The 20349-nt window shown below is 42.6% G+C and overlaps 1 protein-coding gene across 1 annotated transcript; it reads right to left on the bottom strand.

Moving 5' to 3' along the window:
* Positions 1–679: 679 nt before the first annotated feature.
* Positions 680–19277, bottom strand: hsf4 (heat shock transcription factor 4). Its single transcript, XM_056417497.1, has 13 exons — positions 19152–19277; positions 16890–16998; positions 16652–16779; positions 16178–16302; positions 11169–11244; positions 10589–10656; positions 7842–7941; positions 6144–6262; positions 5727–5957; positions 5495–5612; positions 5302–5367; positions 4329–4426; positions 680–3115 (listed from the first exon to the last, which is right to left on the bottom strand). The coding sequence occupies exons 1-12, from the start codon at positions 19275–19277 to the stop codon at positions 4367–4369; spliced, it is 1326 nt and encodes a 441-aa protein (XP_056273472.1). The 3' UTR covers positions 680–3115; positions 4329–4366.
* Between the last annotated feature and the right edge of the window lie 1072 nt (positions 19278–20349).

Genomic DNA, 20349 nt, shown 5'->3' on the forward strand with positions numbered 1-20349 from the left:
TATTTAAACCCTGTTTGTCTCATTTCCCAGTGTGGCGTTGTACTGTTTAGTTTGTGTTTGTCGTACTGTTTGTGTGTATAGCCTGTAATCAAAGATTTAAATCTTTCTTTGGAAGACGTGTTGGTATGTGGGTCCTCTCTCTCGCAACGACATCCCTTACACAATCAAGTCTTCTTAGCTCACACGTTTCCTTAAATTGTTTCGAAATGTTATTTTTTTTGATGTGACATCACTGTTGGGTGTGGTTACAGGTGCAGCAGAGCACACTTCTGACCATATCACTTTTAGAGCATGTTTAGATATATAAAGCTTGATAGACCTTCTGCACCCCGTTAAAGTTAAGTTGAATATTTGCTATTTGTGGGTAAGGGTCTTGCACAAAGACATGCAGTAAATCGACAGCTGTTCATTCGACAGATCGAAAGAAAGTAAACAATGTCTCTTGATTCGCCTTATTTCACTTTTATTTGTTTACAAAACTTAAATACTTCATAAAGATGGAATACATGTTCCGTTTCTTTGACTCTGTAACAATACACTTTAGTCTTTGCAAAAATCCATAAAAAAAAAATCACATTTTCAGCAGGTTGTGGCCCACTTTAATTAAAGGAAGGCATCGGCACTAAAATTGCCCGTTTGTCTTTATGGACAGCAAGCGAACTTTATTGAAACAAGAAAGTCAGTTTTTTTTGTTTATTGTATATGTATTAATCTTATCATCTATCTGCAATCCTGACAAGCACACATGTCATTTGAACACACATCCATTCATTTCCAGTGCAAATGTTAAAAATTGAAAACAGAATAAATTAAGAACACACAAGCAACTGAATGTGTGTATTCATCACTCCTCGGGGAAAAGAAATCATTAACACTCATATTGAGGAACAAGCATAAATGCTATGTCTAAAATGTACTGTATACTATCAAATATCATACAACTGGGATTTAGTGCAATTACACTTGTTCTACACCACAGATTGTTTGTGCGCCCTGAGAAGGAGAGGCTCTGCCACAAAGAAATGTGAACCTGCAGGGAGCAGCTTGCATTAGCTTTTTAATTTGACAAATCCAACGTAACGTCTCGGTAAATTGAACTAAATAGGAACACAGCCACGAGATCGTCTTCCGTAGCGCATATTCATAACTTAATGCAGACATAAAAAACCTAAAGTGTTGTCATGTCTAAGTCAGAGGAATTAATTTTCTAACATTTAGCAATTGGAGTCATAATTATAAGTGGTGGTAGTAATACACAGTTTCAAAGGTACATGATGGAGAAAATGCGATGCCCTTCTCAAAAGGCTAATGCGAATCGCTACCCTGAGTTTTAGCCTTTCTAGCATCGGCCTGTAGCTTTGACGATGACGTTGCGGGTCAGTTTGTTCAAATCTTTTTGCTCTGCTTTAAATTCACAAAGGGGACAATGTGTCCAGCTATTATGTGCATTTGGAAAGCAGGATTTAAAGTTGCAATAAGGTGTTACAGTGTAGCTCCTGTAGCATTGCCTCCCCAAAACTGAAACTACAGGTTGACGCTTTAGTTTGACATTATCCTTCTGCAGCACATCTTACCAGGGTGTGTTGCAGTCCGCCACTCACAGCTGCTGTTTCCTACATTCCTATGGTCATCCATGTATTGCAATGTTGTGAGTTCTCACAGTTCTGTTCAGTATTGCACGATTCAACTCATCACCAGGATTTTTCCAATATTTCAAATAAATTAACCTCTAAACTGTTGCCTGCAACCAGTGTAGTGAACAAATATTTTACATTGAATGTTTATTGATTATCTTAAATAATCCTGAGAATTATTATGCAGTCCTAAAGCAGGTATTCATGGTTCTATAACAGATTAAAATCTCAAATAACCAACCCACCATATAATGAAACACAGTCAATCATAATCATAAATCTCTTTAGAGATTGGCTCCTAGACAGGTGAGCGTTCTTCTTTCTACAAAGTATGAAAAGTAGCTGTCATGATTTTTCTATCAGTGGTTTTATGTTCCATGCACACTCAAGTATCGACTAAAAGTGTGGCCTTTGTTTTCAAATAAAAACTGGAGTAACATTCAGAGACATCTTGTCTCGGGGACTAAAATGTGCCTTCAAGTTTTCAAGAACCCTGTTATTGAGGCCACTATCTCTCTCAGACAGGCATGTGTAGAGCGACAAAGTGTTGGTCATCTACAAACACAAAATAAATGACCTGTTGTCATGACTATATATAACTAGTGATACAGATTGTGCAAAAATGCAGTGGTGTTCATGGTTTTGTCAAATGAGAAGTCTATCTTTTAATATTTCTTTTAAACTTCACATTTAAATGGACAGAAGAGAAGTAACCAAGTCTCGAGCTACATGTCAGGCCTATGCAAAGATACATTAGATTAAACCTCCTATCTTAATATGCTTTAAAACAACTAAAGGTTTCTTAACGTTTTAGATACAAGAGTGGCAAGAAGAACCTTTGCTATCACAGAAGGCTTTTAAATCACCTCAGATCCATCGCAACATATTTATCATGAAATAATTGAGGATCTCTTAAATGGTCAACACCCTTACACAGACTGAAATAAACAGAACGTGTATTATACAGTGTGCTTCATTGCACTCCAAAAGGTTTTTCGAAGCGACTTCTTCGCCAAAGTTTTCTCTTGGATACAAATTTTAAAAAGGATAAGTTCATAAAAATATTCATTTGTACATCGGTATAAGATTCTTTATACAGTAGAGGAAGAAAAAGTCACTTCCACAAGCAGGAACTCCCTCTCACACAAAGACTAAAGTGCCTAGAGCCAATAATGCCCTGTCTGTATCCAGTTGGCTTAATATTAGAGTCTCGCTATATTCGTGTCAGACCACACTTGTCTGTTTGGGTAACTTTAGTAAACTCTGACCAGCGTCTCCTCTCATGCAAGAAGCGGTCATGCTCATACAGCTGCTGGCTGATAGGTTTGAGGCTTTTTCATTGCTGCATCTTGTAGGTCTGCGAATGGAAAGAAAAAAAGAAAAGAAAGATAGAAGGAAGCAAAGAAAGCCACGTGTACGCAGCAGCCGTGTGTTCAAACCCATGCAGAGTGGAATAATGAGGAGAACATCAGCTTCTGTGCCTGAGGAGGGAAAGAAGATGACACATTTAGTCTGTGGGCACGCATCGCACCTTCACAGTTCAACATAAAGGAATGAGGAACAACTAAAGTTCAATGACTAATCTGCAGCTTTTTGATAGTTATTGGTTGCTGTATTCATTCCTCCTCGCCATACTGATAGGAAAAGTGACCCCTTCACCCTGTAAAAACTATAACCTACATTCCTTGCAAAAACAAGTGACCCATGCAATTTACAAGAATGTACAGTACTTAAAATGTATTCTTGTTATTAGCTTAGTAAAAGAATAGAATTATGTGTGATTTACCCTGTTTAACTTTATACTTGTTTATTACTTTCGGGGAGAACCTTGTATACGCCCTTTGGGTTTCTTTTCTTACCTGCACTAATTTCTGTGTCTTTTAATAATGTTACATTTGTACTGTTTTTCTTTTATTGTGCGAATAAATAAATAAATAATAATCCGAGGGAGTTGTAATCATAGACAGTCTCATGGCTATAACTATAAAAAATGAGCAAAGCGGTGGCCCGTCGGTGGAGGTGAAGCGGTACCTGTTGATGCAGGAGACGGGGAGCGACACCGACACTCAAAGAGAACATACCCTCAGTTATGCCCGTCTTTAAGCCTTTGTATAAATGAAACTACACCCTCCGTACAGTTATCATTCATATGGATATTAGCTGCAGAAACCGTTTTTTGTAAGAAGTTTATTTCTGCTTTAAAGTGGGACGTTCTAATATGGGTTTCCATGGGAATTGGCTGGCTTTTGGAGTCGGCCTCAAATGGCTGTTTGAAGAACCGCCAATTTTGACACTTCCTCTTTGGCTTCCCTTTTCAGCACCAGAGGTTGCTATTTGGTTGTAAAATAAAACATTTTTTACTGGAAACTCTCTTGGCATACGAGTATGGTATTGAAATGGACTTGGATGAAATGTATAAATACACAATGCCACAAATGACACAAGATTTCTGTACTGAATTTTTTTTTGCAATTTGAATAACAAATACTGATGAACATAGCGAGCTTTTAGTGCCGTGATAAATACAAAATATAAAGTTTTTATAGAGACCGAAACTTGCTGTTAACACATTGAGGGGGTCTCAAGCATCAATCAAGTGGACATGAAACCCAGAGAATAAATTAGCACATTTAGAATATCCTCCAGGTGAAAAACTGTGCGGTTAACTCACAAATTAAGACACAGGATCATTACCTTCCATTTGAGAAAAGACAGTCCACAGCACACATGGATTACTGCTCCTCACAGCCAGAAGCTTGAAAAGCCTCCACTTCCTGGTTCTGGAACATGTACTGTGAAGAAGAAAAACACACATGTAATACCTTTAACCCCTAATCCTTATTGTCATACCTAATGAGAGAACATTATCTGTGCAATAAGGGCTTTACAACATACTCGGTCCCAGGACCTCACATAGGGGCAGGAAAAGCTCCAAAGGGGGAACCAACAGAGGAGGATCCCTCTGCCAGGATGGACCAAAGTACAATAGATGTCATGGGTACATCAAAGTAATTAGAGCGAGAGAGAGAGAGAGAAAGAGAGAGAGAGATATATTTCTTGTTGACCAGTGGCTGGAGTCTCCTGGTTGGGATAGACCGAGATGACGTAATTAATAGAGCGCCAGCCAGACCTCGAGCGGAAAAAGACAAAAGGAAAGAGGACATTCTCGAGAGGAGTTCAAGAGAGTCCAGCGATTGGGTTTTGCAACACAGTGTTAGATGTCGCAACAGCACGATCAGTGCTCTCAACTTCATTTAGGGAACTGTCGCTGCTGTTTGACACTCAGGACCACTGAAGAGGAACAACATCCATATTTATCAGGCAAACAAGTCTCCAATTATTTTTAAACAGTTAATAATTCATTTATTATTTCATGGCGCCAATTCCCCACCAAACTATTCTCTATAGCTGTCAACTTCAGTCTTTAAAGGGCAGATGCAAAGCAGTTTTAGAGAGGTGCTCCATACTATATTAGGCTGTTTTGTACTTTCAAGGTGAGCCGCATGAAAGATTATTTAAATCCCACAATGGTCACAATCGGCAAAGAAAGGGTTCATTATTCAGACGTTCTAGGATTGCAGCAATGTAGTTAAGTAGAGAAGCTGCCATCACATGATTAATAGAAGCAGGCAGTCACTCGGTTGTGCTCTCACATCATGTGACTTACTGATTTGAGGTTGGACTCCATCTCTGTGAAGTTCCACTCAGTCAGAGGAAGGCTTAAACTGAAGGGCTACAGAGTGAGAGAGAGAAACAGGGATGAGCTGTATGAGCAGAGAGATATCACTTCAGACACAACTGAATGTGTGTGCAGTTAAATAAGTTGTAAGTGTGTTTCTGTCCAGTTCAGATCTACTGACATCCAAAACAGCGCTGGTGCCAGCTTCCACAGTGCTCTGCTGATGGCTCCTGAGCAGCAACTGCTGCAGCTCCTCCAGGCTCATATCCACATTCTCCACTGCATCTGAAACTTCCACCCTAAGCCACACACACACACACACAGACACACACACACACACACAGACATGCAGGGTCACTGTCCATGCAAGCTTCTGTGTGCCCCTTGCACTCTCTCTGTGTGTCTATGCTCACCTGTCCAGGGTCGGTCTCTTACTCCTCCTCTCTACCGCCGAGGCCACAGAGCCCCTCCCCTCCAGAACCGACTGGACCATTGCGACAGGGAGGACAGGTGGCTCTGAAGAGCACACCTCACAGGAGGAGGCCAACACTACGGCTTCTCCTCCCCCTGCACTGCCTCCTTTCCCTCCTCCTCTCACTCCTGGACTCACAGGCTCTTCTTTGATAAGCATCATGCACTTATCCCTGTTGGTGGAGTCAAATGCTGTGACAACCCATTTTGAGGACTATTTCCTACAATTAGTTGTATGACACAATACCCATGATCTCTTGCACTATTACAGAGAACATGGTTGGGTGATGCTGCAAAAGAGCTGATTGTGCAGGTTACTTTGACAAAGGGAAACAGTGATGCTGTATTGCATGACTCACCTGGTATCATCAGGCTGCATCTGGAGGGCCATACTGGCCTGAGACATGTCAGTTACATCGGATATAATCGGTCCTCCTGTCAGCCCACTACTAGAGCAAGAGGCAATATCACTGGATGGCTGCGGAAGAAAAAGGGGAGGTGACTGTGATGTGGGTAGGATATTTACATATTTTTTGGGGGGCAATTTTTTCCCCCACTGACTGAAATCCAGGGGCATTTAAAAATAAATTGGGGGCACTTTTTTTAAACTTGTGAAATAATATTTAACCTTTGTTCAAAAATTATAAATATACTTATTTAGGCTCACAGTATATAAGCAATTGCCATACAAATGGCAATAATAAGACAATTAGGCCATAGTCTACAGATTCAAAGTGTTTTCTTTGATTTTTTAACAAACAGAAAAAGTAAATCAGACAAACATATTTCATTTCATTTTTATTTATATGTGGTTATTTTGTATTACATTTTTTTAAACAACAATTAACAATTAGAATTTGAACAAAATAATAAATAATTTAAAATTATATTTATAATTTTTTCTTTTACCGACCTAGTACAGGCAATACAGATGGGACAGACACAACAAAGAACGAAAGCAAAATGCTCGTAAATTATCGAAATAATGGGGGCATTTTTTCCCCTCTCCTAGTGATATCAGGGGCAACATTATATTTCTTAGGGGCAGTTTTTCCCTTTGCTCTCCTGTATTTCTGACGCTGCTGTGATGTGGGTTTCACTCTTGGTTTTTATCTCCTCTGGTAAATTATATATTTCTCGAACAAATTAGCTCTTTGGGCCCACTGTGTCGCTCATGAATGTATACATTGTTGGTAATGTGACATTACAGTTGAACTGCCCTAAAAATACGCACCAGAATCAATAAACATTAGTTTTACCATATGCAAATGATATGGCACAAAAACTGGAGTTATAAACCAACGCAAACCGCAGTCACTGCGTCCTGGTTTTGGAGAGCGGCCCTGGTAGCAATAACTTCACTGTTGCTTGGTGATATCACCCATCGTCACACTTACTGCACTTCCACAGAAAACTACAGTACAGCCGAGGAATAAGAGTGAAGAAAAGCCAGCTGGTGAGATTAGTGACTGCTCTTTCCACCTTTTTAGGACAGTATGGACAGTATGTTTCTCTTGTTTATTCTTTATGAGAATAATAATATTATTCTCGTATTATTCTTTACAAGAAGAATAATCACTTAGCTCTAATCCAAGGCTTTAGATATTTACCTACCTTACGTTATCCCTTCAAACCTGTCAATGCACACTGCGCCCTCTAGTGGTGATGTTACATAATAGCTAAACTGGTGACAGCGGGTTCTAGAAGAATAATATCCGAATAATATTCTCGTTGCAATGTGGTGTATATTTTGGTTATTTGGAATGGTGTGTGGTAAATCAACCGATAGATGCATTTAAAATCCCAACATGGCCAAGCACTTCGCCATTAACTTCAAAGTTGATGTTTACTGCCTGAGCCTGCCAGTATACGTGCTGGATGTGGGAGTTCAGCAGCACAGTGGTTCACGTGTACAGGTTCCAGCCAAATGTGTCATTGACAAATGTGGCAGAGCACTAATAATTATACAGGAGATTTATGTTCGCAATTCTAAAAAAATACCAAAATTAAGATAATTTTCCCGAAATTGAAAATAAAAAAACTTAATATTTTCTCACCGACTGGATGTAGAAGGGCTCATGCATGGGCTCCATTGGGTGACTATGGCTGAACTTGGAGGCCGGAGGACTTGGAGAGCCATCGTCCAACATCAGGGGCCTGTAGGGAACATTAGTTATCAATCAGTTACGTGTCTTAACTCATAACAGCGGCGCATGCAAGTGAATGTATAGAAGCTGCTGCAGTGGAAGGTTTTAGTAATTTTATTTAATTAATTTCAGCATCTTATGAAGTTGCTGAATGTGAAATTGTTAGATTTTGCCTCGTGTATATTACGAAACTGCTGTTCATCACTACTAATGCTAAACGTCAACATTTACAGCATTTGTGAGAAACCATTAACTCTTTGTGGTAATAATACGCTGGCTTTAGCGAGAGCCTTTTGCCGTTTACATTATCTGACAGTAGCGATGCGTTAAGAAACCCAGTATTCATGCTTTCCTATAGGAAAGCAGAGTATTCGTAAGAAGAGCTGAAAGTTGGACTAAAATCCCGAAGCTAACTTTCCCTCTGGAACAGGGTTGCCAGGTCTGTGTGACAAAACCAGCCCAATGGCCAATTAAAACCAGCCCAAAAACCAGCCCAATATCAGAACTCAAAATATGTCCGTGCCAAACCATATACACTGCTTTTAAAGTCCATGTCCAGTACCGCTGCTAACCATGTTGGTGTCCTAAGCATAACTCATTCATGATGGGGGGGGGCAGGGGGGGCGCAAGTGACTTTTTTTCGTCAGGCGCGGCATCCGAGCTCTGCGGCGCGCGCGAGACGGAGATCAGAGTCGTGTTAACGCGACACATAGAGACAGAATGACATGCTGCTGTAGAGACGACCAACAACAGACGGATTGGAAGCTCATTCTGCACATGCGTTAAATGCGTTTAAAAAAATTAACTAATTAATCCTGTAATTTAATCATAACGCGTTTTTCACAGCACTAATATATATATATATATAGTTTATCTCAGAAAATTAGAATATTGTGATGAGTTCTTTCTTTTGTGGCGTTAAAAACAGTGAGTCATTCTGGTTCCGTTCGATCAACTGAAATATTTTATATATGGTTCTTTGAAATAAGTTTTCTTGAGAAATCATAGGTTAGGGCACGTATAAGCTAGATAGCTTCAGCCTCGACCTTTTCGGTCAGCCACTTTCTTCTTTTGTTGAATTCTGATTGTTGTATATTTTGCTGATCGAAATAAACTAAACTAAAATAAACTAAACTAAACTAAAATAAACTAAACTAAACTAAGGTTAAAGGGCCCCATTTGTGAATCCCACAGAACCAAACCCACCCCGGGATGGGGTGTAGGAGTAATCACACGAGGTGATTCTCGCCAAACCGTCCCACCCCGTTGGGGAGGTAGGCGATTCATAATCATACTCGCCTATGAATCGCTCCTCCCGTGTAGGCGATTCTGAATCGCCTATCGCCCACCGCTCCTGTGAGATTCACAAATCCCTGCTGCTTTGCTGGAAATCACTTCTACTTACAGACTCTGGTTCGGGGCTCCGTGACGTCACTAGCACCAAAGCGCTTAGATGTCACGTGACAATGTTTCCATGGTGACGGACAAGGTCGCGGAGATCGAAGGCACTGCGCGGATGTGTCGGCGTGTACGTGCTGATCTGGAGTCAGTTTGGTTGGATTTGGGTATAAATAGATTATTTCATTTAAAATATGGATTTTTATTTAAAGATATTCATGTAATTTGCATGCAAAATAGGTCTACCCGAACCAGCGGACAAAAAATTCAACCCGCGGCAACACTTCAAAAGTAGCCCAATTCCGCGGGAAAACCGCGGACCTGGCAACACTGCTCTGGAAGGCCACGTAGTACTGGAGGAAAGGGAGGGGCGAGCAGGGGGGTATTCAGTTGGTTGCAATCTACAACACACCACTAGATGTCATTACATCTTCCACACTGGGCCTTAAAAGCCAAGCATGTTGATGGTACACATGCAATTTTTAAGATAACACAACAGTGAGTTTAAATGTAAATTTTAGCCTCACAGGCTTTAACTTTACTTTGTATTTACATTTACAATGCCAGAATGCTAATCTCCCAAACTAAGATGGTCAACATGGTAAACATGCTATTTTCTAAACATCAAGCAGCATGACCGTCGACCCGTTTGGTTCCGTTAAAATTAAACTCAGGGCGGTCGTCCCAGTCTAAGTTTTAAGTCTTCCTCGAGCACAAATGTTAAAGTAATTTATGGGGGAGAGTGAAGGTGAGATGAGTAAAACAAGAGAGTGGGTTGGACATTCAGACAGATTATGAAAGCTAGAAGGCCTCACATGATGACGACCGTTATGACAAGTGGCAAAATTGCAACTTTTGTCAGCGAGCACACTGACCCAGAAATACACGATTCTAAAGCACCTTTGTGCTCCAGCGTGCCTTTCCTTTCTCATGGCGGCCTTGTTCACACTCAGCGGCAAAGCTGAACCAGCGTTTTACACACACAGGCTGTGGCAGGGTCATGCACTCTGCACTGCCTTTACTGTGTGTGTGTGTGTGTGTGTCTGATTCAGCACTTGTCTCCATTCACTGTGCTCGGTCAGTTAGATTGTTCAGTTTGTCAGCTGACCCAGCCCTTCCCTCCGTTGCACTGTGGCTCTGTTTATCTCACTTTTGTAGATTTATGCACTCTGTGTATGTGTGTGGGGGTGTGTGTGCGTGTGTGCGCATGTGTGTGTGTGTGTGTGGGGGTGTGTGTGCTCACATGTGCATGTACTCACAGCTTTCTCTTTAGGCCCACAGTGCTGGGTGTGTTGGACTGCATCTGGCTGAACAGAAACTGAATCAGCTGGCAATGAGAGAAAAAAAAACTGAGCATGAATCAGCATCCACACACACACACACACACACACACACACACACACACACACACACACACTCCAACACATTATTTCCTGCTTGAAACATAAAGGCAGGACAAGGGAGTTAATCTGCGTCACCTGTAACCCACTCTGTTTCATTGTATTACAAAGTTAATGATCTTGTAATATGAAAGGTTTGACACACACTTGACATTGGGATGTTATACTGTCGTTGTCATTTGTTGAATGACCAAACACAGCTGAAACAAGGAAGAACAGAAATTCCGTAATACATTTTTTGTTAAAAAAAAAGAGTTATTATTTTTCTGTGTAAAATTGTCTTCATGCTTGAAAGTACAAAATATAAACAGTAAAACAATTATCCTGGTGTGCGAATGTAAGCAGGGTCTTTCATATTTCATAGGTTTATCTGATATACTGGAGTTTAAAATGTAAGTTGCTTTTAAATATATACTCAACATTTCCCACATAGACTGACCTTGTTCATGACTTTCTGTTGCTGCGTGTGATTCTGTCTCAGTAAGACCACCTCTCTCCACAGCACCTCATTCTGCCTGCACACAGGAGGGGAGGTGGTGGAGAGAAAAGAAGGAACACAAAACTTAATCGTGCCTTTTTGTATTTGTTGTAAAAGCTGTTTAAGTTCCACCTGGTTAAAAATCAGAAGCGAATTAGCCGAATGTAGTCTGTTCGTAATGCCTCCAAATATGTTCATCCTCACAATTCTGGCCTAGAGTTGTAAAGGATGTTTTTAATCAATATGTCGCCCTCTAACCTGCACTGAAAAGTATCGCCATTAACCCTAACCCAAAAAGATCACTCACATTTTGTAGCAGTGCACTATCACAAAAGTTGTTTGGCTCGTGACAAACATTTTAAAATGTATTATCAAAACTGAAGAAGCAGAACCAGAGATATGGTTGCTGTTATTTTTTTCAAGCAAAACCTGGCGCCTAGGCCTTTGATTTGTTGTTCCCCTTTCACCCTGCATTCTTGAAGATCAAAAAGACCAACATGCAATGTAAATTGTTGTGCTTTGACCCAGACCTTACTTATGGATGTATTGTTTATTGCATATACAAGCAAACACCCGGCGCGTGCACGTGCTACGAGCGCACAGAACAGTATCCGCGGGCGGAAAACTATTCTCTCCAGGGAGCATTTCCGCTGTGACGGGCACATGCTCGACCCCCTAAATAGAACGCATGTCGAAAGCTGTGTGCAATATATGTTTATGTGTATGTGTAAATCAGCATTGTTGTTCTCTGAGAAGGAAAGTGTGAAACATGGTCCGCTACATGCAACCCTCCGCAGTGTTCTAAGTCCCGAGAGTTGCACAGAACGCAGGAGGACAATAATGCATACTTTATTTATGTCAGACACCACCACGCAGGAGGCTCGGCCTACATGGTACCTATTTTACTTCTCTTGCCACTCCAAGGTTCATCCACTCAATGATTAATTCCAACTTAGCAAGAGATCATGTGATCCAAAAGTCTGTAGTGGAATATTTTGGGAGAGCGTTGTCCGCGCCTGGATCCACGGCCATACATGTGCATGTGCACGCGCCTGGTCATCCTTTCTAAGAAGGTCATTATTGGTGTGTGTGTGTGCGTGCGTTGGTCAGGTGAGCAGGTGAACATTCTCTCCTCGCATTGGCAAACAATGCGGAGCACAAAGCAGCTTCAGCTCTCAATAGACACGCGGCAGCTATTCTCAGCAACAATGGCCTCGAGAGAAAAATCAGTGCATCCACGGATGATTAGTTCCAATTTAGCTAGAGAAATAACAGACAAGGTTGACTGCTCTTCTCCTATTTCCCTCTGCAATATGTCTTTTTTAAAATAGGGGGCAAGTGTAAACTATAAAGCACGACTTGTAGTAAAATACTTCATGCTGATTGCGCTGCACATACTACTGTTGAGTGTCACATTGACCTGTGAACTTTCATTTACATACGTTCCTGCTTTCGCCGAACCTGGAACATCTGACGATCTCATGCCGTCATTCTACCTTCCCGGGAGTTCAGCTCGTCATCACCACAGCCGCCTACATTCCACCACAAGCGGACACCGACGTAGCACTATCGGACCACATGATGTGTTATGTCAGCATCAAACAAGTATCCCGGCTGTGGTGGTGGCTGGGGACTTAACAAGGCAAACCTAAAAAAGTCATGTCAACTTTCACCAGCACATTACGTGTGCTACCAGAGGGGAAAGAACGTTGGACCACTGCTATACGCCATTCAAGAGAGGCTACAAGGCTGTCTCTCTCCCTCCGTTAGGGAAATCAGACCATGCCGCCATTTTTCTGCTTCCGGAGTATAAACAAAGGATCGCTTTTGAAGCGGTAGTGACGAGGAACGTAATGCGGTGGTCTGACCAATCAGAGGCTGAGCTACAGGACGCTCTGAGTATTGTCGACTGGGACATGATCCAATCCAGTTCCAGTGACGTCAGCGAGTTTATGGAAGTAGCAATGAGCCTCATAGCAACGCTTAACGGACACCATCGCCCCACGGTAAAAGTTAGGGACTTTCCTAACCAAAAGCCGTGGGTTGATAGATCCATCCGTGAAGCTGTGAACGCCGTCTGCTGCCTATAACTCCGGTCTTGTATCCGGCAACATGGACGAGTACAAGGCAGCGGTCTATGGACTGAGGAGGGCGGTGAAGAAGGCCAGAGGAAGTACCGAGACAGAGTGGAATCACAGATGGAGCAGCGCGACACCAGGCGCCTATGGCAGGGGCTACGGACTATCACAAACTACCAGAGCAGACCCAGCGCAATGGTGAGTGCCGACGCATCCCTAGCGGACGACCTGAACTCATTTTATGCACGGTTTGAGGCTAGCAACAACAGCTAGCTCGCCGCTAACAACAACACCGTTAAGCGTAGCCGAGGTGAGTTCTACCGCTGGGGATGAACACACACTCTGTGACCGAGCACAGTGTGTGGAGGGCTCTGTTGAGGGTGAACACCAGGAAGCTGCAGGTCCAGATGGCATATCTGGGCGAGTACTGAAGACCTGCGCTAACCAGCTAGCTCCAGTGTTCACCACAATATTCAACCTCTCCTGGCTGAGTCCGTGGTCCCCGTCTGCTTCAAGTGATCCACTATAGTCCCTGTGCCCCAGAAAGCATCACCAGCATGTATGAATGACTACCGACCGTGGCCCTCACCTCGGTGGTCATGAAATGCTTTGAGAGGCTGATAAAGGACTACATCTGCGCCTTCCTCCCTTCCTCCATGGACCCGCTGCAGTTTGCTTATCGCCCAAACAGATCCACGGATGATGCTGTCTCCCAGGTACTGCACACCACACTCTCTCATCTGGACAGCCAGAGGGGGCTATGTGAGACTGCTGTTCATTGATTATAGTTCAGCTTTCAACACCATAGTCCCTCCAGACTGGCGGCAAGCTGATTGAGCTGGGACTGAACACCCCCTGTGTGCTTGGATCCTGGACTTCCTGACCGCCAGGCCACAGGTGGTCAGGGTGGGCAGACACACCTCCAAATCCCTCACCCTGAACACAGGATCCCCAGGGTTGCGTCCTCAGCCCCTACTGTACTCCCTGTACACATGACTGTGTGGCCAGGTTCAGCTCCAACACCATCATCAAGTTTGCGGATGACACAGTGGTGGTGGGCCTGATCTCCGACAACGGAGAAGGCCTACCTGGAGGAAGTTGCTGATCTGTCACTCTGGTGCCAGGACAACAGCCTCATCATGAATGTCACCAAAACTAAGGAGCTGATTGTGGACTTTAGGAGGCACAACAACAGAGGACGTACTCACCACTGGGGATTAACGGGACTACTGTGGAGAGGGTGGCGGTATAAATACCTGGGAGTCCACATCACCGAGGATCTGACATGGTCAACGAACACAGACACTCTGGTGAGAAAGGCAAGGCAGCGCCTCTACCACCTCAGGCAGCTGAGGAAATTTAAAGTTTCCCAGAGGATCCTTCAGTCCTTCTACTCTGGAGCTGTAGAGAGCGTCCTGACAGGAAGCATCACAGCCTGGTTTGGCAACTGCTCCGCTCAGGACAGGAAGGCTCTGCAGAGAGTAGTGCGTTCGGCTGAGCGCACTATTGAACTACACTCCCACCCTGCAGGACTTGTACACCAGGAGGTGCAGAACCAGAGCCGGCAGGATCATGAAGGATCCTCACCACCCCAACAACAGACTGTTTCAGCTGCTGCGGTCAGGCAGGCGCCTCCGTAGTCACGCTGCAAGAACAGAGAGACTGAGACGGAGTTTCTTTCCTCAGGCCATCAGGATTGTGAACTCCGACCTCACCAGGACCCCCACATAGACCCACACAACTGCCCCTCTTAGGCACACACACACACACACACACACACACACTTACTGTAAATATTGTGTTGTTTTTTATTTGTAAATAGTGTGTACTTGTTGCCCTTGCACATTCCTGCTGAGCATTGCCACTTTCATTTCACTGCACACCCTGTGTGTGTATGTGACAAATAAAAACATCTTGAATCTTGAATCTTGATCTTGAAGTCCCGAGAGTTGCACAGAACGCAGGAGGACAATAATGCATACTTTATTTATGTCAGACACCACCACGCAGGAGGCTCGGCCTACATGGTACCTATTTTACTTCTCTTGCCACTCCAAGGTTCATCCACTCAATGATTAATTCCAACTTAGCAAGAGATCATGTGATCCAAAAGTCTGTAGTGGAATATTTTGGGAGAGCGTTGTCCGCACCTGGATCCACGGCCATACATGTGCATGTGCACGCGCCTGGTCATCCTTTCTAAGAAGGTCATTATTGGTGTGTGTGTGTGCGTGCGTTGGTCAGGTGAGCAGGTGAACATTCTCTCCTCGCATTGGCAAACAATGCGGAGCACAAAGCAGCTTCAGCTCTCAATAGACACGCGGCAGCTATTCTCAGCAACAATGGCCTCGAGAGAAAAAGTCAGTGCATCCACGGGATGATTAGTTCCAATTTAGCTAGAGAAATAACAGACAAGGTTGACTGCTCTTCTCCTATTTCCCTCTGCAATATGTCTTTTTTAAAATAGGGGGCAAGTGTAAACTATAAAGCACGACTTGTAGTAAAATACTTCATGCTGATTGCGCTGCACATACTACTGTTGAGTGTCACATTGACCTGTGAACTTTCATTTACATACGTTCACACTGGTTTGGTCAACACCTCGTCACCAACCAGTAATCCTGAACATGACCGGGTTCCCTGTGAGTCACTGAATGGGGAGCAGTGTAATTCAATTGAAATAAAATATTAACCTAAATAATCCATGTCTTAAGACTGAAGGTCTCCCTACATGACAAGGCCTCAACAAAGTGGATTAATGCAGGACTTGTGTTAGTCCATTTGGTACAATGTGCTAACTTCAAATCATCAGTTATCTGATCTATACAAAAACATGCAACACAAATTGAACACGATACTTTTTCCTGCTTTACACGACATCTCAATACTCACTGCTTCATATCCTGCATCTGACACTCCATGTTGTCCTGCTGTGTTCTGAGAAGCTGGACTTCGTAGAGCAGCTTACTGAGGTCCTCCTGACGCACTTTGGTCTCCTCACTCTTCACGATGGACACCTGAACGCACAGAGCAGCCCGACATGTGAACTCACTCAGAAACAGCACATCACATATGGCCCCACTAACAAAATAACACTATATTAGTGCATCTATCCTGATTACAATGAAGTACATCATGCATGATTCAAATCAAAAACAAGCAAAGTAATTGTCACTGGGTGTGTAAATGTGTACAGCAGCAGAATTCCAAACTAAAGACATTTAGACTCTCAAAATGTAAAGCCAGTAACAATATTTAGATATATTCTGCCGGGTTTGTATTGAGACATTGTGCTTGTGTGCATTTGTGTGTGTGTGTGTGTGTGTGTGTGTGTGTGTGTGTGTGTGTGTGCGTGTTTGTCCATACCTTTCTCTTGATGTGTTCCAGCATGTGTTCATGTCCTTGGAGGAAATACAGATGTTGGAACTCTGTGTCGTCTCTTTCAGGCTTCACTAGGCCGCTCTGCTCAATGTTCACCACCTTACGGAAACCATCTAGACACACATATTAGAGGGCATACACACACACACACACACACACACAGTATGAGGGCCTTCTGTAATTGAGAGCAGAGAAGACAAGGAGAGACATGTAGGCTACTCACACATGTTGAGCTGTCGAACAAAGCTCGCCATATTATTGTGTTTAAAGTACTTTGGCAGGACTTCCTTGGCAAAGCGTCCCTGGTCAAAGACGTGGAAACTGGTCCCAGACTGAAATATAGAAAGGAAAGCTCGATCAAGACCGACCAGACAGAGCCTGACATTATGTCCCTTCTGATGATAGATTTTAGTTTACAATCATCAAAACAACTTCACTTGTCTGGTTGGTCATTACTATTGAGCAGTGAGACTGAAGTTACACTGTTAGATGCCAAAACCTCAGTATATGATGCACTGTGTTAACCCTTTAAAGTGTAAATGCTGGTTCAGAAAATCAGACTCATAACTCAGAAACAGGATAAGACTCGTAACTTCTATACTTATGGGCTTTAGATATTCAAGTAAATGCTCAACTTCTTAACTGTGTTGCTGTTCATTATTCTCCATGAATTCAGAAACTTATTTTTTTTACACTATTTGGCTTCTACACTTTTAAAGCCCTTTCATTTGTTCATCAACAATAACTGTACAGTGACATACAAATCTCACTGATGCTTTAATGACATGTGAAGAAAATGACAACAAGTTGCTCTCAAGAGCTGCCAGAAACCATTTCACCTGAATTTGTCATTTAGACCGTACATTAATGCGACCTTAGCATAAAGATATTTGTAAGGAGCGCGGGATCTATCAGCATCCAAATATTCAGCTCAGTCAGCCAATCAAACAGACTCTCTCTCTCTCTCTCTCTCTCTCTCACTGTGTGTGATGAGTCATGCTCGCTCTCCCAACGAGGCCTTCTTCTAAGCAACTAGCAGCATTGTGTAAAGTGGTTTAAGTACTTTACATTGTGGGAAAGCGAAATCCATTTGGCAACAGGTGTGAAAGTTTAGACATTTCTAATTCGACATTGCTCTTACCATGTTTGTAGTAATGCTCTCTTACTCATTACTAATAGACTGACGATGCATCAGCTGATGATGCACGCTCTAACTACAGACGTCATGGGACTGAAGAGTATCTGTCTACATTTGTATCTCCCAATTACCGGTAAGTAGAAAGGTGAAGCTGTCCTCTCCCTGTTCATCAGTGAAGCGTACACATCAACGCTGCACACGTGAGAATGAACAGAGAACACCCCGTTCAAACACACAGCCTCTGTTTGGACACGGACAATTTAGAAATGATTAAGCACTTCTATTCCCACATGTTGCTACTCATCTGTGGGTCAAAGGTCAAAAGTGCTAATGATAGCAGAATGTAAAAGTGTGGTACTCATAATGCACTTTTAACACCAAAGAAAGCATCGGATAAAACCTCAATGTATTACAAAGAAAGAATCCTCTCTGAAATGAAGTCAGATAACCTGACACACGTTTTATTGTAATGAGTTTTATGTATGCATTATGATGACTAGCTCCACCATAACAGTACACATGAATGCATCTGCAACAATAATGATACATCATTTTACTTTATGTACATTACTTTATTTACTTTGACAGCGTTGATACTTTTACTGAAATTAAGGATCTAAGTTCTTCCTCCAATACCTTTGTGGACCTCGTCCCTCCACACTATCAACTAAAATGCAATAACAACTTTTATTTACTTACAATAATACACACTAGCAAAACCTGTTATTCATGTGAATTGTTGTCAAAATATGTTGTTGTGTAGCTGGTTCCAGCGAACAACATCTGAACGTTATCTTCCCGGTATAAATGTTATACGGGAAAACATAAAAAATGCCTTGGAGGCTCAATTCAATTGTGTGTGTACTTTCCAAAGATAAATCAGTTTGTCAAGGTCAGGCCTCGTTTTTGTTTACGTTCTGCGTTGTGTACCTTGGAAGTCGGAAGTCGGAGATTTCACTATAAAAGACCAATTAGACTTCCTGATGAAGCTTTTCTTTTTCTCTGAGGCTATTCCTGCGAGTTAGTATGCTCAACAAGCTGTTAGCACGCCGCCAGGTGGGAAACAGGTGTTTTTATACAAGAGCGATGCAGAAACAAGCTCAATATTCATTTATTTAATGTATTTTTTATATCAAGTTTATCATCATCATGTACTATTAGCTATTGCTAGTTGTTAGCCCTGTGAATAACGTGTGTCATTTTCTTAGAAGTTGTAAGACAATGGCATTTCGGTGGCGAGGAACAGCTGAACGGCAGATGATGAACACTCACGCTAAAATGTGTTCACCAGGACATGACATTCCTCACAGAGTAACAGTGTGATGCGTGTCCTGTGGACGGACTCACAGCGCTCCAGCAGATGAGATGATTGGTATCTGGATCCTCCACCAGGGTCCACAGCTTGGTGAGGAAGGCTGGGACGTTACTGGCGTAGCTGCCGTCCACACCCACGGCACCCGGAGACTCCTGCATGCTGACACCTGTCCACTACCGAGATGGCTCACAACAGGAAACCAAACGTATGTGTGGGTAGAAAGTTTGTAAGTGTGTCTGTGTGTGTGTGTGTGTGTGTGTGTGTGCGTGTAGAATCCCAGACTAGTCCATGGTTGGAAAGGTCCACTTCTGATGATCCGTTACTGATAATCCCAAATTTGTCTCAGTCTCTTTGATTCCATCTCATTTGGTCCAACTGTCTCTGTACTTGTTGACACAATCTCACCGTGTCTCTGATTTTAAACTTCTCTTTTTCTGTTCAATATATTGTCATTTAATCCTGCTGCTCTTCCAGTTTATTTTTCTCTTCTGCTCTCCTCTCTCTGTCCTCCCTGCCCCACCAGTCATCTAACTGAATGAATGTCATCACAGAAGCTCCATGTCAGCACACACACACACACACACACACACACCATTCAAGCCCCACCGTATTCCCCCCCAGGCCTCCCGCTGACAACCAATAGACCGCCCACTGGCCCAGTAAAACAATACAGCATCCACACAAAAGCTCCAATAATACACCACTGTCCAACCATCAGAAGGCTACATGGTTAAACTGAATAGTGCAGGGCTCAGTGCACCTGTATGCCAGGTAGAATGGGTCCCTCATCATTTCTGACAACTCACAGTCATCATACATGTCTTGACGTTATGAAGTGGACATACTATATTGTTTCTGCATTACAGCAAATATACCGGCCCACTGCAAATGTTAAATTCTCTCTCGATGTAGGTTAATTTAATCAAACATTTGGTTAGATGGAGGATGAGTGCTATAGCTCATAATAGCACAGTTCAGGAGTACATAGTAAATGTATTCCTCAGATTTAAGTCTAATAATAGACAGATATAGTCCCCACAGTGATTTTGGTGACATGACCTTTCTCTTGTGCAACCTTCACATCAAAATATCCACTTGAACACAAGTTATATGAACACGTAAGGACCAGATTCACATTCTTTGTTGAGAAGGGGACAAAGTTGATTTTATGCTGCACAACTTATTTATTTGATTTACATAATTGTGTGATTTAATATGTACACTGGCAAG

The sequence above is a fragment of the Pseudoliparis swirei genome, chromosome 6 (assembly GCF_029220125.1).
Source record: "Pseudoliparis swirei isolate HS2019 ecotype Mariana Trench chromosome 6, NWPU_hadal_v1, whole genome shotgun sequence".
Classification (NCBI taxonomy): Eukaryota; Metazoa; Chordata; class Actinopteri; order Perciformes; family Liparidae; genus Pseudoliparis; species Pseudoliparis swirei.